Here is a 23,453-nt window from a genome sequence, read left to right on the forward strand (position 1 = left end):
ACTAAGTGTGTTCCTCAGTGATGGATAACTAATACAAAGAGTATGTGGAGTATGGATACAGGAAAAGTGTAGAAAACCAACCAACCAACCACTTTGCCAGAGTGCATGTGATGGTCCATAGTTTCCTTTTGGGACATGCTGAGACGGGTAAGTCATACTGAGGATGGAAAGATCAGGCCAAAGCAAGAGAGAGAACGTGTAAAGGGCTGAGTTGAAGAGACCAGCAACAGGAAAGTACTGCCATGGGTGTGAAGGATTTCTCTGCAAGATCCTCCTACAGATGTCAGGGAAGCTATTTTGATTTCACAGATGAAATAATGAGTGACACACTTAAGTAAAATGTCCTTTTTATATTTCTTAAATTAAATTAAATAGGCTACATCCCATTTAGGGAGTTACTGAGCACCATGAAAAGGGAACATAAATCACTGAAAAATCAGTGGCCAAGTAGGCTTAGCAGTGAGCCTGTAAGGGCGGCTGGGATATTTCTTCCCGCAGAAGCCCACTGCCCCCCATCCCTCCAACGCTGAGGTAGGATCAGCCTGGGGTTTATTGGAGGAGTCCACGGAGTGGAGACAGTCACGAAAAATCTAAATTTGATGGATTTTACAATTATTGGCATGCTACTTCTCTAGTGATAACATTTTTTTGCATATATAGATTCAAATAAAAAAAACTTTTGTTTTACTTTCGAAAGTTCAGTTTATGATTTAGTATGTGCGGGTTTGCCTTGTCAGCAGTCAAAATTCTGTTCATTTCTTTTCATGTTAAGTAATGTGTCAATAGAAGGATATTTGGCTCTGACCTCTACGTCTCAAACTTCCGATGCCATAAATGCTTGTTCTTGGGCCTTCTCTTTGTGATTCTAATGCCAGAGGTGTGAAGACCACACTTTGGAAAGCAGTGCATTTCCTGACACATTCTCTAAGTGAAAACCTTTATGTAAGTCCGAGTTGCAAACTGAAACATACGCACGTAGGAAGGAGAAATGGGCAATTAACCAGTAGAGTCAGGTGCTCTGTGGGGATTGCAGATGCCAGCTGGGGCGGGGTGTGTGTGGGGGCATTCAGGGTGGGGTAGAGAACTGAACTTGATCTGACCTTACGGAGGAATGTTGGATAATGTACTAACCATTTGTGCTGCTAAGTAGATGCACTGTCAGAGGCAACTGCAGGAAACACTGATAGTGTTCATAAAGAACTATGAAGAACAGTGCATTAGAATAAACCTGATAAAGAATTATGAAAGGAAAGGACGTGAGAGTCAGCTCAATGTACTGATAGCACAGATTGGATAGTGGCTGGCTGTTTACTAAATTTAGGATAATATATAACAACTCTAGCTTTAATTCCATAAAAATAGAGAGAAAAATCCATTATACTGTTGTAGCCACTTTGCTGCCACCTGCATGCATTCTGCTTTTCCTCCCCTCAGCTAATTCTGTCTATGAATTGGTGACTGGCGTGGTCTCCAACAAGGCAACGGCAACAGTGGTCCAGTCGGCTGCTGCCTTACAGAAATAAGGGACTAGTTTGCCAGATATTTGTATTCTTCAAGGGATTCTGGAAATGTGCATTTCTAGATGAGAGCTGCAGCTTTTAAAATGTTGGTTACTACTCAATTTTTTTTTTTTTTAAAGAAAACGCTGTGTGGGCCTAAAAACCAAGTCTGAGGACAAGACCTCCTCCACCCCAGGCTGCTTTCCTTTAACATAATACACAGAAAAAAGGAGGGTGGAGGAGGGCTGTGTACAAGTTTTGACCCTCTCCTCTTCTTAATAGACAAAAAGAACTCTTTCTGAAAAGATTCATCCATTAACCTGCAGAACTATTGACCAGGATTACATTATCAAATGATGGAAAGACTAAAACATACATTTACACAAGTTGACATCCTTAAAATCATTTTTTTACCTTTTATTTTTCAACATTTGCCCTGATTATGCCTCTTAGTTTGTAGATAAGGATAGAACACACATAACCATATGTTGGGGCAGAATAAAGGGAGAACTTAAGGAACTGAGCTTAATTATACGAACCTTGGAAGACAAGACTTGTTAGAAAAAGAAAGAAGAAAAAAGAACCAAATCCGATGAACAATAAACAAAAGACAGAGATGTCAGGCTGAATTTGTGCCTGCGAGAAGCTAAAACCCCGGGCAGAGGGCAGTCTGCAGAGCTGGCTCCTCACCTGCAGAGTCATCCGAGGGCTCCCACCGGTACTGCGGCGTGGAGTACAGCTCGGCTTTGGCAGGGCCATTCTCGATGGGAAGACTGGGGTGGATGGTGTGGTAATCCACAGGGTTGCCATTCACGGTCACCAGCAGGCCCTGCGGGGGCGTGAGGGAAGAGGCACATCTGTGATGGCAGCTGCCGTTTTCAGTGTGGACATACAGCCTCCTGCCCTTACGCTAAGGTATAACCACAGTGAAGGATGGATGGATAGTGAACAACTTAGTCAGCTATCCACATTAGCAAGATGAAATTGTGTCTATTTCCTCTCCAATTGCGACAGATCGCAATAAAATGTAACTCTGACCTTGTCCCGTCTCTGCTGAACACCATGCAATACACCTCTGTTCTAGAGTATGAACTCTGGAAAAGGTTGCCTGAGGCCTCATGACCTGGCCTATCTTGCCAGTCTCTGCTCTCATGGCGTCCTCCTCCCAGCCAGCCTCCAGCTCTAGGGACTCTAGATCTTTCCTCGCTGCCCTGGCCCTTCCTTGTCCTGCCCCACAGCCCATAGGCTCTGCACAGGACTAATGCAACAGGTCTCAGCTCAGACGGCACTCCCTCTGGGGATCTCTGCCTGATGCTGCCAGCTTGTAATTCCCTTATTGTAATACGTCATATACTATGTGCAATTTCTTGTTTATTTTTCCCCCTCTGTTTCTTTGGCTTTACAATTTTAAAGATATGCATATAAACATACACACGCACATATACATATGTGTGTGTGTCCGTGGACATGTAAGAGTTCCTATTCAAATTATGTAGCAGGCAAAGCCACAGAGCAAAATGCTTTCTAAAACTTCCAACAATAGTTTTTTAAGTTTAAATACATTCTGTATGACTATGCTGGAGTTCACAAGTCAGTGTTTTAATAGCAATAAACCAGATCAAATTTCTACAAAGTAATTATTCAAAAAGTTATAGAGATTGTATAGATCATTAAAATATACTAAAGGAGCTAATTCCATTTACGCCACTTTTACATCACTTATGCACATATAAATAATAATTCTAAGGATATACTAACATCAGATGGTTTGTAGTCATCTTGGGTCATGGATAAAAGCTGCAAAAAGCAATGCAGGACAGCATGTTAATATATAAACCGAAAGCATTGTAATGTTTATATATATATATACCAAGTTTCACCACATACATACCCATTCTCTTAAACTAGCTCGATGCTAGTATGTTAAAATTGCCATGCAAAATGTAAAGGGACGTATAATTGAATGGGATTTGCTGTTTGTTATAACAGTAGAGGCCCGATGCATGAAATTCGTGCAAGGGGCTTGGCCCACACCACTGCCTCAGCCCCCTCTGCAGCAGCTTCGTCTGGAAGGTCATCTGGAAGGACTTCCGGAAGGATGCCCCGTCTAATTAACATATTACGCTTTTATTATTACAGATTGTCCAGCTTCTGATGCTAACTTTTAATTTTAACAGCAAGTAAGCAGGCATAAACAACATCACTATAAATGTTAATTATATTTTCCAGTGTTTTGTTCTCATAGATTAAACCGCTTGATTTTGAATTCCTAGAACCCTCTGAGACACTGCAAAATTCTGAATGTTTCCTTTTCAAGAAATAGATGTTTCATAATAAAGAAAAAATTATTTGTTGTGTGTTTTGAGATTATTTTAAGATTTGCATGCTGTCTATGACAAAAGAATTATTATAGGACTGTATTTTTTAGCTATGTTAGTGCCGGGTGGTTTGGGCTCCCCCCAAATAATAAACATTTGCTTTGCCAGTGCAAAGGGGTCCCCAGGTCTTTTAAAACAGGACTCATTTACATTCTTACAAATCACTGGGTGGGGGGGGGGGCAAAGTGTTCTTTATGTGAGTACTATCTGTCAGTATCTACCATTGAGAAATGAAAACTGAGACATTGAAAGATATTACATAGTCATTGAAAATTAAATAGCCATTATATCTTAACATAGATATTCAAATAGCTGCATTTTAAAAACAGAGAAAAGAGTGGCATTGTTTTATGCTTTTGCATATCTTTTTAACGTCTGACTGATTTGAAGGAAGGCAGCTGGATTCTCATATCTGTTTCTGCGTTCAATCTGTTGTGATATGTTGTGTTGGTTGAAGTATGGGAAGAAAATCTGGTTCACGGAGATTTGTAGTTGGCAAAGGAAGAAGCATTTCAATAGTCTATCGTGATAATGGTAGATAGTTTCATTTGCTACTGCGTCAAACTCAATAAATAGTAGGAACTTGAAGGTTAGTTGCAATGTGAAATCTGAAAGCAAATCAAACTTTACACAGTGTTTCATCAAAATCCATTGATACACTGGCACGCTCGGAGATACTGCGGGTTTGGTTCCAGACCGCTGCAATAAAGTAAGTATTGACATAAAGCAAGTCATCATCTTTTTGCCAGTGGGGGGTTTGCCTTCAGTTTGAAAAAAGACACAACATCTGTGAAGCGCAATAAAGCAAAGCACAATAAAGCAAGGTATGCCTGTACCTTGCACCTTGCATGGATCTTTTACCCACACGTCGCAATATCATATGTTGGTGATTTGCTTCAGTGAGTCATACAGCCCTACCAAGTATTGACATATTTCAGCTCACAATATTTAAAACAGCACATTTGTAAATATCAGCACTGATTCCATCAAAATAGTCCTTAAGTATTGGGAAGTTTTCAAGCCCTCCGAAGTAGATACAAATTTGTCCATCGTTGAATTTTCACTCAAAAGTTCAAATTTTATCATTGGCGACAAATGCTGTGAGCTGATGCCTTGAAAAGATTGGCTCACTATATTTATTTTCCAGTAACTGTCTGCCAAACACCCACACCTGAGCAATCACAATCTATCAGCTATTCTTTGAAGTAAACCTGGTGTTCAATGAAAAATGGCTAGTTCAACCCACACTTCCAATGACCCGTCAAATGCTTTTCATTGACACAGTTGTCATACTTTAGTATGTGCCAGCTCCTTATTTTGTCACACATAATATTAAAAAGACGTGTGCTCTAAGGTTGAGACTTAAGAAAATTAATAAAAAGTTCTGGTTCATCAAGGATACACTTAAGTGGAACTGGCTTTTTTTTTTTTTGCAAGTGTGTGGCCATGAAGAGTTGACCAAGACTGTAGGGGTTCATGCCACTGCCTTGGTTTGTGCTTTTGTACCATCAGAAAAAAATTCATTAGCACAACAAAAGGTAAAGATTTAACCAATTATTACAAAAATAGTTTTGAACTTGTGGATTGCTGTAAGGGCCTCAGGAATCCCCACTTTGGAAACTGCGGGGCTATCCTTCGTGGATATCATCACTTAGTGAAATGAGCATGATCATCTGGAACACGGTGTATTGAGAGAGGAAAGGACCCCTGGAAATCCTCAGATATCCGAGGGGGCCACATCTCCACATGGCTGCCAGCTTCCTAAGACAGCGTTTTCATTGTTCCACCCTCTCTCAGCACAGGACGGCCCTGGGTAGCATAAGACCACGTGTCTTAGAGAAACTCACCTACCACCAAATAAATCAGAGCATCTGCTCCTCAATACTCTAACATGCTACAGAGCAAAATGGCTGACGCCATCCAAGAAAAATAAGATTCTGTGTCTTTGGAGCATTGCCAATGGGGCATTTTAGCAAGTCAGTATAGCACTGATTGAGTTGAGTTCACAATGGTTAATATGTGCTCAAAACGTTACATGAATTACCCAATTGTGACTCACTTTTCCTTGTCAATCCATACTGTTGCTTCACAGTAGTAAGAGACACTTAATTGTATTCATATAGATTGTTTTGATCTTCTCTAAGTGGTTTCTTGAGTTACTATTGTGGCTGGCTACCTAATAGAGTGAAAGTATTATCTGCAATTTATTTCAACAAGGAGACTTTCACCACCCAGTGCTAACAGATTACTTCCTTAGGTTTTGATTGTTTTAATACAGCTTTACTTTTTTTAAATGAAGAACATTCTTTCTCCTTAGGATTAAGAGACTTCAGTGGAAAGCACAGCAATACAGAATGGTGTCTCATAGAGTACAATGGAGCCATGGTATACCTTTTGGAAGCAATGGGCTCCCTCTTGAATAGAGCTCTCAGCTACTAAGACTTCAGAGTCAAACCATTTCAATAAACTGAGCAACTTGAGATTAATGCTATAGGACCAATATTCAGCAGTATAATATGAAAATAGCAAAATAAAGTAGGAAATGGAAATTCCTTTCCTAGTGTCTTACTTTTCTCTCATCAGTTGGGTAATGGGTTGCATACCACAGGCTCCGCCTCCTCTTAGCTGTCATTTGGATGGGACTACAGGCCAGGGCTCTCTCCTCCTTGGTCCTGTCATCCTGCACCTGAGACACAGAATAACAACTCACAGGACCAGCCCTGCTTCCCGGAGCAGTTCCCTCAACCACCGGGGTGACCAGGGAAACTTTCCAGCTTCGCTTAGATATGATTATTTTTTAAATTAATGTATATAATATAAGAGGTTTTATCAAGACACTTTCAAAGATAACAAAAATGCTGTCATTTAAATGCTAAGCTCATCATTATTAAATGTTCCTGATTACTATTAAGCCCCATAAATTATAGGAATATGTTCTAAGGTTAAATATTCACAGCCTCTCCATGTGTGTTCTAAACACTAGAAGACAACTATACAAATGGTTCTTAGAGGAAGAGATTTTAAAAAAAAGTGCACAGTTTACTATGTAACCTGGCCATGGACAATCTTTAATTAAGAAGAAATTTATTAAAGGCAAAATCACCTAGAGTTTACGTACAATATTAAGCAAGAATATATCTTATTCACAAAACTGTGGCCTTGCCTAATAAGACATTGGCCTAAATTAGACAATTGGTCTGGGAGAGATGATAAAGGGAGGGTATAAGGAACAGAATGCATCGGGTGATTTAGTTTGCTGTCTCAACAAAGATGGCCCAATACAAAGGAAGTTAACCACTGATTTTGGAGCAGAGGGCGGGACACAGTCCTACTGCCCAGTTCCCCAGTTCCCATGCCAGCATGCAGCACCCATGGAAACACACAGGCACACTGGGTGGAAATTCACACTGGCCAGGTGGGAGTCCATATACTACATTTAAGTTTTGACACTGCATATCTCTCTCTCTCTCTCTCTCTCTCTCTCTCTCTCTCTCTCTCTCTCTCTCTCTCTTTCTCGGTAGACTTTTACCACTGAACTAACCTTTATTTGCTGGCTAGCATTTTTCATGCAATGTGCCAGGTGATCTGGAATGATGATATAATCGGCCACCTGTCTTCCATCATTGCCTCGATGAGCCACACCCCTGCAGCCCCTGTGATGTGTAATACTGCTGTGAACTGTGCAGGCTGTAACCTGCGTGGTCTTCCTAGCTGCCTTCCTTTGTCCCCAGATGCCCTGCGGCTAAGGCAGCCCAGTGTCTCATCTGAATGTCTCATCCATTGGAGCAGGGATAGCAGCCTGCCCCTTTGTGGCAGCAGGACAGCCAGGGCACACGGCGCCTGCCATTCTGTGGTCGCATGAGAAATCTGAGAAAGCTAAGGGCACTTACGAACTCTTAGGAACTCAAATTCCTTAAAGGGGCGGTTCCAACCTTGGCTGCACATTAGAATCACCTGGGAATCTTTTAAAATCCTGATTTCTGGGCCTCATCCTCTGGAAATTCTGTTTCTTTGTTATGGGGTGGGGCCACAACATTAGCAACAAAGAAACAGAATTTCCGGAGGATGAGGCCCAGAAATCAGGATTTTAAAAAGATTCCCAGGTGATTCTAATGTGCAGCCAAGGTTGAGAACCACTGCCTTAAAGTAACTTTCGTCAATTATAAAACTCTGTTCAGAAATAGTTCCCATAATACATGTCAGTTTCTTTTGTACACGCATTTCCTCGGGCATATATACATACTCATATTCGTATGTGGTTTTGTGGCAGAAGCAAACACAATAAACACTTAAAGGATTTTACTGGCACACTTGAATTTCAGAAGGGAATTGGATAAACATACAACACACGATAGTTGGATTCCCTGTGATCCCATGAGCATTTTGTTACTGTGCAACTGCCAGCAGTGGGCCCCAAAGAAAGGTGATACATGAGAAGCCTGTGAACTAGGGTGGCTTCCCTGGCCCCATCCTCCGGGACTGGCTGCACAATGGGGAGGTGGTTTCACACAGGAGAGAGAACAGAACAGAGGCCCAGGCCTCAGGTGGCGCTCTTGCCAGGAACGGAGAGACACATGCACCCTACCCAGTGTCATGGGACTATCTGCCTCAGATCCCACTTACTTCTCGTGGCTCTTTTTCTCCTGTAAAATGTACCGTTTCTCTAAGTGGACATTTTGGCTATGGGTTGCTGCTCTATCCTCAGCCCCGGGTTTGTGTCTGAGACAGCGGCTGGTGATATACAGGGTATCCAAAAATGTATACACACTCTGAATAATTGTAAAGGCAGTGTTTATTAAAATAGATTGCATTTCAAAATGTACTAGAAGTCAGCTGTTAAAGTGTGTATACATTTTTCTAGGACACCCTGTATATTATGACTGACTGACTGACTGACTGACTGACTGAATGAGTAGATTGGTCTGTGGGTGTGAAGACAGAAAAAGGGAAAGTAGGCAACCAGGGCCCCAACCTAGAAGTGATATGAGAGGAGGCATGACTGGATCGCAGAGACTTCAGCCCAGCCGTGCTCGCTGGACCTGCCTGGAACCTGTGGACCTCTGCCCTGGCAGGTGGTGGATGGAAGGTGTGTCAACCTGTCAGTACTACTTGCCTCCCTCACATACCAACAAGCTGCCTTAATAACTGAACTTTTTTTAAAGTAACATTTTATCTACCATAAAAATTTATAATTTCTAAAAAAATCCACAAAGAACAAAAAGACAGTCTGGTAAATCCAAGATTTATAAAAACCACGCACAAAAACCATGGTATTTATGCCGAAACCAGTTTGGCTAAGTGGATAGAGCGTCGGCCTGTGGACTGAGGGGTCCCAGGTTCGATTCCGGTCAGGGGCATGTACCTGGGTTGCGGGCACATCCCCAGTGGGAGATGTGCAGGAGGCAGCTGATCGATGTTTCTCTCTCATCGATGTTTCTAACTTTCTGTCTCTCTCCCTTCCTCTCTGTGAAAGATCAATGGAATATATTTAAAACAAAAACAAAAACAAAAAAAAACCATGGTATTTAGAGAAATAGAAAATGTTTATATAAGTAGCACTTTTGGAATGCAGCTTTTTTCTACTATCTATTACACACTCACATACACACACTAATTGAAAATATGCCAACACCAACGTCTGCAAAAGCAGTTCAGCATTTTCTAAATGGCTTTCTCTCTCATTTACTGGATAATGCAGCTGTTAATACTGCACAAGTACAGTGAAGCGATTTTTAATTACTTTTAAACAAAGATAAAGGGATTTTTCTCCCTCAGAACATGTTTTAATCATGGAGACAACTGAGCTTCTTACAGACATTGAGGTTCTATGCCAGCAGTGCTTAGAGGTAGAGGTCTGAGAAATTTGGAAAACGCCAGTCACTGCGATAACAGGGGATATAGTCGCTGAGAACCTAGCTTTGTTGTTAAACATTAGTTTGAATCTGGTTTCTACTCTGCAGTAGGTGTGTGATTTTAGACCACTTTACCACTCTAACCGCATTTTACTCATCTCTAAGTTGGGTACAATACTATTCTTCAGAATAGGTAGTGGGTTGAAAAAGACAATGCATGTAAACAGCCTAGCCTATGGCCTGGTACTTTGTACTAAGTGCTCAATAAAAATGAGTCTTCCATTCTCCACCTCACCTATCATTCTTAGCAGCTCATGTTGATAGTATCAAAGAGAAGCTGGTCTTTGTTCTGATAGTATGTGTACTTAGTACTCTTTGTAGAATCAAAAAACGCTATAAGCAGAACACTCTATTTTGGGGAATATAGTATTGCTATCAATACTATTTGAGCACTTAACAGGAATGAACCATTTCACCTGGGTTTTTCCAGGTTACTTTGCAGACAAGATCACAAAAACCTTTTGATCCTTACAAGCGGCTCCTGCAGCCAGAGGCGGATCAGAGTGGCCAGCGTGTAGTACATCACCAGCAGCAGGATGGGGTTGGCGTGGTGGTACCATGATAGGTTTGGGTTTGCCACGATCTTCCACGTGCTGGAACAGTCTGTTTGAATCACTGATTTGATACCAAACAACCTGTCAAAAAATAAATAAAAATGTTTCAAAAACATAAACTCTGTGTCCCTAATACAGTACAGAAAAATCTCGTTTTTAGTTCATACATGAGCTCTTCTTAGGTTAATCCATCTTATTCTAGATATTTCATTACTCTTCTGTATATATAACTACATATTTAAATAATATATGTATTTATATATGTCCTTAAATCATATATATGTGTTAGCATGTGTGTGTATATATATAAATGTTGCCAACATTAGCCAGATGACCTTTACATTGGTTCAAAGATCTAGCTAATACTAAATCTTTGCACACCTATTAGAAATTTAATTGTCAATCAGCCCTATTTAAACATGCTTTATTGAAATGTCAGGTCAGTAGTAACATGTTACTAAATCCAGGTGAATGAGCATATATTTTGTATTTGGTATGATTTAGCATTAGCTATTCAGTTAGTGTTGATATTATTGGGCAAATGTTAAAATTGGAAACTATTCTACAATTCAGTCATAAAAGCCAGATATTATATACTATAGTTTCTGTTAGATATATTTCCACCTAACTTTATTTATGGGCAATTAGATTTTTTACTTTAAAATATACTTTTATGATGTGTTTTAAATTCTGAAATTTTTTACGTTCCTTCTACTAATAATCAGAATGTATCTACTTATATAACGGGAAAATATGTAAAATACAATTTATTTAGAAATTCACTGTATATGAATTTTTCTAAAAAAGGATTCTATTAAATGAATAAAACTTTTACAATGTAAGTGAGTCTCATATCTTTCTATCATTCCTACTTCTTACCTGGGAAATTCCTTTGAATTTTATGAAACATTCTTCATTCAGTTATAAGATCTTCCAAGACTATAGTAAATGTCCCTCACTCATAAACCTTTAAGTTTATTATTGTTTTCTATCACAAAACAAGTAGAGTACTGGTGAACTTCTGAACACAAATTTTAAGATAAACTACATAGAATTTAAACTTGTCCACTTCATAGCCCTGGAGCGGTAGAGGGATGAGGGAGGCATTTTCTGTAGAACTGGCTTGCTGGCAGCTAGTGGCAGACTTGTCTCCGGGAGAAATTTCAGCCCAGAATGGGCAACTGTGGCTCTGCTTGTCTGGGATGTGGCGACACTCAAGGAGTACAGTGGCATGAGGATGTGGCAGGAATCACGACACTGGCACTTGGTGAATGGCTGAGGGCTCAAGGAATACTAGTCTAGGGAGACAAGCCCCCTTCGGGCTTAAGGAGCCGCACAAGGATGAAGCAGGGTCCTGGGGCTCTGAGATCCCTTTCGTGTGCTTCTTCTCCTTGGAACTTCAAACCACTGTGGCATCTGCAGCATCTCCCCTCTCTGGCTGGAGTCACCTTGGGATCCTTTAAAGTACCACTACCTGGCCCTACCTCGGACCATCTGAGATCTCTTTGGGTATAGCTGAAGGTGGTAGAACATTTACAAAGCTTCCCTGAGGGTTACTTGCAATGAGAGCTGAGAATAACCTCTCTGACACTATGTTTACTACAAAGGTAAGTAACTCTATAGTACACATGGTGCACAAACGGAGCACTTTGTAAAAAGACATCAACTCAGAGAGGCTGCAGGAGCCAGGCTGACTGTTTAGCTCTATATCTTCCCTTTGCTTACCAACGGTTCTCATCCTGTGGGTCGCCAACCTGTGGGTCATGACCCCTTTGGGGGTCAAACGACCCTTTCACAGGGGTCGCCTAAGACCATCAGAAAACACATATATAATTACATATTGTTTTTGTGATTAATCACTATGCTTTAATTATGTTCAATTTGTAACAATGAAAATACATCCTGCATATCAGATATTTACATTACGATTCATAACAGTAGCAAAATTGCAGTTATGAAGTAGCAACGAAAATAATTTTATGGTTGGGGGTCACCACAACATGAGGAACTGTATTAAAGGGTCGCGGCAATAGGAAGGTTGAGAACCACTGGCTTAGATGAAGCTCATCAAGCTTCTTGGGTCTCCAGAGAGACCCTTCCTCCTTTCCCTCTGCTTCAGGTCAAATATACTTTCTTGCCTCAGTTTGGAACCTCAAGACTCTGCTTACAATAACATTTATGCAAATCCTTTGTTTGGAGAACGTATTAGTTTACTCTTTCCCTAAACACAAAGTTCCCCTGGTAAATACATCTTTAGAGCTAGTTACCATTCCTCTCCAACCCTTGTTTTCACTGCTTTTCTACAGAGCTCATGCCTTTCTGTGAGGTAGGAGAGCCGGATATGGGGTGATTCACAGCATGGGCTTGAGGGTGAAATTTGAGTTCAAACTCTGGCTTTGCCACTCCTATCATGTGTCTTGGGGTAAATAACTTATCTATACCTCAGTTTTCTTATCTTTAAAATGGGGATAATAGAACCTACCTTATAAAGTTGTTGGAAGCATTCAATGAATTAGAACTTGGCACTGGTAAGTATTCACTAAACCTTAACTATGATAATGAAGAACCCAGTCCTACAATATAAAGTAGGTGCCTCATTTTCCTTTCCTACTTCCTCGCAGGGTCCCGGGGCCTTCTTGGGAGAACACAGCAAACAGTGACTGAATCCTATCCAATTCCGGACACTCTACATCAGGGGTCCTCAAACTACGGCCCGCGGGCCACATGCAAATACAAATACTGTATTTGTTCCCGTTTTGTTTTTTTACTTCAAAATAAGATATGTGCAGTGTGCATAGGAATTTGTTCATAGTTTTTTTTTAAAACTATAGTCCGGCCCTCCAGCGGTCTGAGGGACAGTGAACTGGCCCCCTGTTTAAAAAGTTTGAGGACCCCTGCTCTACATCCACAGCCTGCTTTAGCACCTCACTGACTCCATGAGGTAAATAGTATTCAACCACCCACAAGATGAGGAGGCCAGAACTCCAGTCTCACGATGAGGGAGCCAGGCAATTGGGACCCATGTCTGTTTGCATTCCAGAGTCCTGCCCTTCATGAGGCGAAGCTGCCAATTAAAGGCAAAGCGCCTGGAACAGGCGCAGAGAAGGGCTTTCCTTCTTGCTTGAGCAAGAAGCACCCAGTTCCCTTTGCTCACACCCTCCTCTGTCTCTTTCACTTTTACAAGCACATTATTATAGCCTCTCCTGGGATGAAGGTCGCACAAATGACCTCAATCTCTTTGGTAAGGAGGTGGAAGACACAGGATGAAAAATAGATGTTCCAAATTTAGAATATTGAGCAAGAAGCCACTGAAGAGTGTTTATTGTCAAATATAAAACAGAACTTTCTATAAAGACAGAGAAACTTTACAGAAATCTGTTCTATATTTCCCCCAACATTCTTTACATCACCAATTCATTAAAAATGTACATTATGTTACACTGGAAATATGTCTATGAAAACACTACACAATAAAACTCCTAACCAAGTTCATACATTTCTAGTAATTCTCACTAAATCCCAATTACAAAGATCCAACAGCATTTTTCATATTAATTTCCTTTATGGAAAAACATTTACTTACTCTGATAGTATAATGAATACCACTGTCAGAAACTGATATAAACAAGTCAAAATAAGCCAATGTCACTTATGATTCAATTTCCTTCCTATTTGAACATAAAAGAAAACTTCTGTTTTTATAAACACTTTGTAAGATTCCCTCAGTTACTGGTTTACAATAACAAATTCCCATAAAATGGAATAAAATAATTCTCTGAAATCACTTCCCTCATTATACTAACTCCCCCTGACTGATTATTACTGAAATTTATAATGCTAAATCTCAATAATGATTAATAAAGCTGCTACCATACCAGCAGCCCAATCTGAAGCTGATTGACTCTTCTTCTTTTTTTTGGATTGAAGATCAAATCACGAATATTTTTGAGCAGGTTAGCAATCACTGACCTCTAACCCTCCACTCACATCTCCACTCAATAACCTACCCCCTTTCTGGCCCAAATAAAAAATACTCAAAATCATATGTTAAATTAAAAAAAAAACCTAAATTTAGATAAAAGGATTATTGAAAACAGCCATCAATCCTTGGTAACTCCACTACTTTGATGCTAATGGCTAGACCAGTGATGGTGAACCTTTTGAGCTCAGCATGTCAGCATTTTGAAAAACCCTAACTTAACTCTGGTGCCGTGTCACATATAGAAATTTTTTGATATTTGCAACCATAGTAAAACAAAGACTTATATTTTTGATATTTATTTTATATATTTAAATGCCATTTAACAAAGAAAAATCAACCAGAAAAATGAGTTCGCGTGTCACCTCTGACAGGCGTGTCATAGGTTCACCATCACTGGGCTACACTGAGGTAACAAGGTCTATTATATAATCTATATAAAGCAATTATCACAGAATGTGGCATGTACTAGCTGCTCAAGAAATTATGGCTACTGCTATTAATATTGTTATTACTATTAAGCATAATGTGAACTTGGTTTATGCCAGGGTCATAGCTCTATTTATAATATCATATTGATTTTGCTGAAAAATAAAAATAGATAAATGTCCTCTTTAAGATGGAACAGAACCACAATCACCCTCAAGAAAAAAGCTGGGTGATAATATTTGAAAGAGTTTGGGTGAGGTGGTAGGGTGGCTGCGCCAAATGCATAACATTTAATTATTAATATTATCATTAATTATTAGGTTATTTACCAAGAACAATCTATCTCGTCTTGGTAATGTGATCAAAGAACGGAGAAGAGGCCCACTGAAGACACTCAGTTGTAGATTGGTTTCTGCAAAGCAGACATTCTCCTGTTGCTGTGCATATGTGCATTCTTAAACACATATATGTATGTTCGTTTCTTCACACAGAAATGGCCCACAACTCCTTTCCAATCCAAGAAGAATGTGAATGAGGTGAGGGTGATGGGTAGTCTTGTTTTGACAGTAACAGGACATAGGAAGCATTGCTTCTGGTGGGCTTGATGTCAACAGTCCTCACTAACTTCGTTGTTATGATTTTCCAAGTCTAGAATAGGGAAAGTCTGTGGATTGAGTGATCCTCAAAAAGAAAAAGAAAAAGAAATCCTCTCTAACTGGGCAACACAGAATCTGCTGGGGTCTCTTTTTCACCTTCTTGACTACCCTCATCCTCCACCCCCATCTTTCTGATAAATTTGCCTGCAGAATGCTCCAGCAAACCGAACTCTTGGGAATGGGTGGGTGGAGTGGACATTAAGGAAGGACTATCCTTGAGAATGTTGGGGCCAGCAGAAGGCTGAGAACTACCAGTAGATGGTGTCCGAATCTCTTCCCATTCCAAAATTCTAACGTGCGATCAGGATGAGTGAAGTGCTCAGAACTGTTGGCAGGGGAAACAGAATTCGTTTTCATGTACGAGTGAGAGCAAGGATGCACTGTCAAACACACAAGGGGAATCAGATGTCCACAGAAAGCCGGGTTTGTGTTTGCAACCCCCTTAAAACATTTCCTCTGTGTTAGACAAATGTCTTTGCCGGAACAAGATTGGACCTACCTTTAAGGGGTAGTTCTAGCACAATTCTTCTCTTTCTTATGGCATCCCATTCCTGTGAGCATAATACTGCTTTTTACACATGAGTTTTTGCTACTTTGGCTTCCAACTCCATTTTTTCTCCATGTATTGCATCATATGAAAAACACAGCCAATGTTTAACCATCCTTTTTCATTAGTCTCTTACTTATGCTTTAAACACGTTTCCATGCCAAACCTTTAGACACTTTTTGTGTGTGGGAAAATTGAAATCTGACAGGTTTCACACTATATTGTTTTTTTAAGCTTAGAAAAACTTTGCATTGAGACCCCTGGGCTCTGCATCATGGCTTTGAAGTCTTTTTTTGGCACATACATGTCTTAACTATTTGCCAATTTTCTGTAATTGGGCTTTCTGCTACATGTGCAGAACACTGCCTTATAATAAAAACGTTCTGGGCAAAGGACAATTTTGTACCAGGTAGAAGGTGTGCTGTCTTCAGAACTATGATTGTTGATGGACAAGTTGCAGCCATTTTGAAGTTCCTTTCCATTTAACTGTTAAAGGCACTCTACCTTCTCTGAAGTCACATCCAGGGTTCATAAGAGAACATTTATACTCTATGAGCATTTTAAATATATGGCCTATTTCCTTGCCTAAACACATTTTCACCTCTGAGAGAAATGTGAAAAATGAGTCAGGGCCAGTCCTCCCAGGACCAGTTAGTTTCTCATCCAGGCTCCTTCCTGCACTGCTTCTTATGACAACAAGACCAAGCTCGACACATACGCTGTGCAACCTTCCATACTGAGAGGCACAAAGTAAGAAGTAGTAAATGTAGGCACTTCTATTACATGTAACTATAACTTTCCCCAAGTAGCTATAATGTAAACATGGATTTAAAGACCTCATTTTAGAGTCCAATATAGTTAATAACTGATGAAGCTACAAAGTGGGAGAGAAGGAGACCAACACCAAATAAGTGATTCCTACGGTGAAATAGGTACTGTGTGGATGAATCAAGGTACTATGTGCTATTGTTTTCATTATACATGGAAATTTTAGGCACAAATGACTGACAAGGTAATAAGTGGTGAGGCTTATGAAAACAGGTCTGCTGGCTTTCAATCACACCACCCTATTTCTCAGATGCAATAAGTGGTAATATAAGAAAACCATAAGAATATTAGGAAACCCTAAGGAAAGGGAAGTTCCATTACAGGATTCATTTATGAAGTCATCCTTTTTTTTATTTGCTGAGTCCTAACTCTGTGTTGTTGGCTATAGTTAGTGCTAGGGATATAACACTATTCCTAGGTAAATGCAACACTATTCCTTTTATCAAAGAGCACCACATTCTAAAGACAGTATTACTCAGATACGGTGGAATGCTTTCGGGAAATTGGCGCTGACTTGTCCTCCCCATAGGAAGATGATTGCCAAGATTTTCCTCCCATAGAGTTGCTTTGCCTTGATGGTTTGGGAGTTTCACTTCCTAAGAGAGTAGCTACTTTATGCTCTTGCATTTTAATTTATAGGAAGGATACTAAAGGGAAAGTTGAAAATTAAAAACTAAGGAATTTAATTTAATGCCAGAAAGGTCAGAAAATGTAAGGGAAAAGACTGGATAATGGCTCTCACAGGGGAAAGCATTGCCATAACATTCCATGAAATATTCTTGTAACATGATCCAACAAAAAGTATAAACTGAATGGATCATTCTTGAGAATTTCCTTTTTTAGGAATTCACAAACATTTTAACGTATAACATGTATCATGCAAATATAGCTCAAAGTAATTTTAAAGAAAGACAAAGGTTATGTTTATAAAAAAATCCACTTTCATCAGTAAATGTCTAATAAGTTAATTATTGATTTTTCCCTAAATTAAATTTTTATTTGTTTGACTTAGTAGCCACATAAACCGGTTCCAAACCCAACAAATCATGGCAACAGATGTTAGAGCTGTTTCTTCTTTACGCAGGATAACCGTGGTCAGGAAGGTGACTATAACAATTTTTCATCAGTATGAACTTCAGGTATGATTTCTTCCACAATTTTATGTGAAACCAGTCCTTTTGAGAACAGGTGGGAAAATCTAACTCCAAAAGCAAAGTATGTATAGTTTGCAAACAAGCACCCACATATCTGATTTTGATAATAAAAGGCCCATTCCTCATAAAAGGTGTGATGGAACATCCTGAAATTGAGTCCATTAAGTTACTCTGAAAGATACTCGACATAAACATATTAGACCTGCTATCTGAACCAGGCTTATAATTGTCACGCTTGCCAAATTCTTCCTGACAACCCTATTGGGGACTAGAGACCAGCTACTCCAGAATGGTCAGAAAAATACATATATTTCCATTGCCAAATAAATTTTCAGATTATTAAAAAACTTCTTCCCATAAGTGATGTCACAGATACACTACTTAAATGTTTGGTGTTAGCGGAGCCTGCATGTGACTGATAAAAAAAAAGGCCCCTTCATGCGTTTGCCAGCCTCAGGGTTTGAGATGACTGTAGAGGAAGGGATAAATAACATTCTGAACTTCTGTCATCAGCACCCATAATTACACAGAAATTTGTTTCTTGTTAAGATAAATAACAGAGATTGAATTAACCTTCTGACTGGGCCAACCAAAATATACGTGCATCAATAATTTGGTGGACACTGCACATCAGGCAATGAAGAATATTAATCTTTGAGTAATGAGAGAAAACAAGATAATCTCTAAAATGCCCCAAGATTACTGAATTGAGAGAGTTTCCAGTATTGAAATGGCCTCTCCCAGTGCTGGGAGGAGGAACCCAGGAAGCGTCTGCCAGGTTCCTTGAGTTGAAGAGATATAACTTGCAATTAAAAATAGCCTAGGGATGCTGCAGTGCCTAAATTTCAGAGGACAGAGTACCGGAGAGGAAATAACTTTATGTAGAGAGAACTCCAGAGACCAAAACAGGGTCATCCTTAAATTCTCCACAGAGTACAGTCTAGTGCAGGGGTTCTCAAACTTTTTAAACAGGGGGCCAGTTCACTGTCCCTCAGACCGTTGGAGGGCCGGACTATAGTTTAAAAAAAAACTATGAACAAATTTCTATGCACATTGCACATATCTTATTTTTAAGTAAAAAACAAAACAACAACAAAAATGGGAACAAATACAATATTTGTATTTGCATGTGGCCCGCAGGCCATAGTTTGAGAATCCCTGGTCTAGTGCATATATGTGAGGAAACTACTCTAGACTGAAAAAAGAAAAACTACCAGAAAGGATTGGATATAACAGTAATTGCTGTTCATACAGGCCAGCGAGTGCTTATCTGCCGGGAGCCGGTCCATGCTTGCTGTTTCACGGGACCTGGCATATATGGCATACTGTTCTTAATATGTTTGCTTACCTTCTTGGCACTATGTGTTTTAACCAAGGTCTCTGAGAAAGGTTGTTTCCCCAGGTAGGGATTTTCCCCTGAAGTTAGGGAGGGAATAAAACTTCTTAACTAAGTGCCAGGCGGGTAATTAATCACTTTAACTACAAACAATCATGCTTAAGCTACATAATCTTTACTCCCTGGAATGGAGATAAGAAACGCCCTAACCTTTGTAATAGAGATTGATAGGATTGAATCAACTGGTATAAATACAGATGTAACAAGACAGAAAGAGTCAGAACTTAGAACACAGAACTTAGAACACAGAACTTAGATGAAGAACCTGGAGAACCTAGCAAGAGAACATGGACACAGAACCTGGCTGGGGATCCAGAACAGAACTTGGCTGGAGACCCTGACAAGTGAACCCGGCTATGATGATCACCTGAACACTGTCTCCGTGTCCTTCCTTCTTTGCCGACTCCGCCTACACGTTTGGGGACCCCTGGACCTGCTGGGGTTGGACCCCAGCACTTATCCCACTAGCCAGAGTAAAATCTTTATGATCATGGAGCATTGGGTAGAGTACACAGAAGAACCTTGACTTGGTAGTGAGAAATAATCGATTCAAATGAGCAGTGCATTTGTTCTTCCTTAAAAAATCTTAAAAATAAGACTTAAAAGGCTCAAACATGTCCATGCAATTTAACTGCCTCCCAGAACACACCCTATGAGTAATTTTAAGAATACAAAATATTTTGCACCCAACAAGGTAAAAATAGCAATGTCTGGCATCCAAGCAAACATTACCAGTTATACAAATTATAAACAATTTAAAGGGGTGAAAAATCAATATTGAAATTGACCAAAATTTGATAGCAATGCTAAATCAGTAACTAAAGTTATATAGATATATTCATGTATATAAAAAGCTATATAAAGACATAGAAGATAAAAAGATAAAAGACTCAGTGCTTGATCCAATAGCACATATACTAGAATTGGAACAATAGAGAGAAGATTAGAATGGCCTCTGCACAAAGATGACATGCAAATTTATAAAGTGTTCATATTTTTACTGGACAGATACATGTGCAAAAATGAAAGTAGGCCATATTCTTATACCATATACAAGGTAAATTCAAAATAAAGACCTAAATGTAAGACTCATAACCATAGAACTCTTAAAGAAAATGTGGGCAGTAAACTCTATGACATTTTTCTTAGCATATACAAAGAAACAGGAAAATATGACCTATTCAAAAGCACAAAGTAAACTGATATAAATCCTATCAGGAGACACAGAGACATTGGGCTTACTAGACCAATACTTTTACAAAATTCTCTTAAAGATGCTTAAAAAAACTAAACAAAACCATGGACAAAGGCACGAAAATGATGTATCAACAAAATGAGAATATCAATAAAGAGATAGAACTTATAAAAAGACACAAAAAAAGTGTCTGGTGCTAAAAAGTACTGCAATAAAAATATAACTCCTGCCCTGGGTGGTGTGGCTCAGTTGGTTGGAGCACTGTCCTTTGCATTGAAAGTCTGCCAGTTTGATTCCTGGTCAGGGCACATGCCTAGGTGGCGGGTTAGATCCCTGGTGGGGATGTGTACACGAGGCAACTGATCAATGTTTCTCTCATACATCAATGTTTTTCTCTTTCTCTTTCACCCTTCCCCTCTTTCTAAAAATCAGTAAAACGTATCTTCAGGTGAGGATTTTTTTTTTAAGGTGCAAAAACAAAATAACTGCAGTGAAAACATATACTATAGGGGCTCAAAAGCAGATTTAAGGAGGCAGAAGATAGAATAAGTGAACTCAGAGACAGGGCAATTGAAATTATCAAGTCTGAGGAACAATAAAAAAATGAAGTAAAATGAACAGACCCTAAGGGACCTGTGAGACACCATTAAGTGAACCAACAAATGCATTATGGGAGTCCAGAAGGAGAAGAGAAAAAGAAAAAGAAAGAGAGAATATTTGAAGTACTAGTGGCTTAAAACTTTCCAAATATGAAGAAAACCATGGATCTTCAAGGAGCTTATAAACTCAAAAAGATGCATGGTTAGGGATATTATGAACAAATTGTCAAAAGCCAAAAAAAGAATCTTGAAAGCAGCAGGAGAAAAATGATTCACCACATACATGCAATCCTTAGTAAGAATACCAGCTAATTTTTTATCAGAAACCCAGGAGTCCGGAAGTCAGTGGGTTGACATACACAAAGCACCATAAAAATAATAACTGCCAACCAAAAATTCTATATCTGTCCTTCAAAAATAAGGGAGAATTTAAGATATTCCCAAATCAATAGTTGAGTTCACTGCCAATAGATCTGCCCTGAAAGAAGTGCTAAGAGGGATCTTTCAGGGTAAAATGAAAGGATTTCAGTAAAAATGGGAAAAAAAATTCAAGTCCACATAGAGGAGTTACCCAAATATACCATATTTGGACTACAAAAAATTACATTATCTTACAATATATATAAATAGTCAAAGAGGAACTCAAATGGATATTAAAAAATATTTTCAATGGATTGAAAAAGAAAACACACCATATCAAAATTTGCAGAATGTTTCTAAAGTAATGCTAAGATGGAGATTTAGATTTTTAAAACATTTTATTTTATTTTTATTTAACTTATTGGGGTGACACTGGTTAATAAATCTATATAGGCTTCAAGTATACAATTCTACAACACATCATCTGCATATTGTATTGTGTGTTTACCACCCCAAGTCAAATCTATTTTGTTATTTATTTATTTTTAATCTTTATTGTTGAAAGTATTATACATGTTCCCATTTTCCCTCCATAGACCCCTTCTAGCCCACTGCCACTCCTCGCTCCAGGCCTTTACCACACTATTATCTGTGTCCATGGGTTATGCATATATATCTACGTACAGGTCGCACATGTCCATGGGGGTGAGATGGGAAAAGGAGAGAAGGGCAGGAAATCATGAAGGGTATAAGGAAATGTTTGGGCTTAATGGATATGTTCATTATCTTGATTGCAGTGATGGTTTCATGGGTATGTTTATATCAAAACTCATCGAATTGTACACTTTAAAGATATTCTGTTTATTGCATAGCAATTATACCTCAAGAAAACTATTAAGAAAAGTAATTATACTACTTATACCAATAATGCATAACTAGCATGTTTATGAAAACCTTTGTCAAATTTTCTCAGCAAACAGCTTCTTTAAAGAAACTCTGAAAGAAAAATCAAAGAATCTTGGTTCTCACTTTCAGAGCTAATCTCTCATCCTTGAGTCAGAGTTGCTTAGAACTAAAAAGGAGATAAAATAGCTGAAGTTACTTCATAAGCAACATTCTGAACCATAATAAGCCAAGCAGTTATGAGGCAATATCATTCACTATATTTATTTTCAAAATACTTTACAAGGCAGCCAACTCGGCTTATTTACAACCAAACTAAATAATTAATGAGGTGTTGCTGCAATCAATTAAAATCCAGACCTGGGATGAGAATCTTAACTCTAATAAACAAGATGGTCACACTTTCCAATAAAATGTTTGATAGCTAAATGATTGTTTTGTTCCAAAATGCCCTTTCTCAAAAGATCACTTTAGATTTATTTTTTCATAAGCTGTTATCTTAGCCTGAAGGAACAGTCTTTTTTACCACAAGAAATTCTATCATCATTAATTCGCTATTAATGTTTAAAGTTGAAAGAACCTGAATGTACCATCCAAGCATAGTTTGTAATATGTTCATTAATACCAATCATTTGGAACAAATTTTGAAACATATAACTTTAAACTATGTGTAGTCTTTATTCCTCTTCATATTGTCAAAGATTAAATGTAAAACACGTTATTTGTTTGACCAAGCAAGTGTTCACTAGAGCCCGGGGCAGGCCAGGCAGAGTTCCAGGTCTGGAGGGAACACAAAGATAAATTAGACCTGGTTCCTGCCTTTCGTTGCTAGGCGAATCCTCTAACGCTGCTCCTTGCCCAGATCCAAATGCTATGTGTCCAAAAGGACTAGCTCATTCCACTTACATTAGGTCCATACCAATGGGCTGCCTCATGTCACTATGGCTATAGATGTCCCTCACATGGGCTCAAATTAGAGTCCCTGGACTTTTAAGAGTAAAAGTGGAAAGAATGAGTCACCAAAAAAAAAATCATTTTGGAGTTAGGAAGTATGAAGAAATTGT

The 23,453-nt window shown here is 39.1% G+C and overlaps 1 protein-coding gene and 1 non-coding gene across 5 annotated transcripts in view; one reads left to right on the forward strand and one right to left on the reverse strand.

Annotated features, from left to right (window-relative positions):
• The window catches only part of PIEZO2 (piezo type mechanosensitive ion channel component 2), a 338,873-nt gene that overhangs the window by 92,147 nt on the left and 223,273 nt on the right, over positions 1 to 23,453 (reverse strand). For 3 of the 4 annotated variants that reach the window (XR_009454151.1, XM_059706647.1, XM_059706649.1), the window contains exons 8-11: positions 10,262 to 10,424; positions 6,447 to 6,563; positions 3,258 to 3,296; positions 2,190 to 2,328 (exon numbers count right to left, since the gene is read on the reverse strand). Coding sequence is in view for 3 of the 4 variants with exons in the window: in XM_059706647.1 (XP_059562630.1) it covers positions 2,190 to 2,328; positions 3,258 to 3,296; positions 6,447 to 6,563; positions 10,262 to 10,424 (458 nt within the window). In the remaining variant the exon portion in view is untranslated. The remainder of the gene's footprint in view (positions 1 to 2,189; positions 2,329 to 3,257; positions 3,297 to 6,446; positions 6,564 to 10,261; positions 10,425 to 23,453) is intronic. The other variant, XM_059706648.1, reaches the window with a different exon arrangement.
• LOC132240324 (U6 spliceosomal RNA) lies at positions 20,226 to 20,332 on the forward strand. The gene has a single exon (XR_009454254.1). It is a non-coding gene; the product is annotated as a U6 spliceosomal RNA (small nuclear RNA).

This window comes from Myotis daubentonii, chromosome 8 (assembly GCF_963259705.1).
Source record: "Myotis daubentonii chromosome 8, mMyoDau2.1, whole genome shotgun sequence".
NCBI classification, from domain to species: domain Eukaryota; kingdom Metazoa; phylum Chordata; class Mammalia; order Chiroptera; family Vespertilionidae; genus Myotis; species Myotis daubentonii.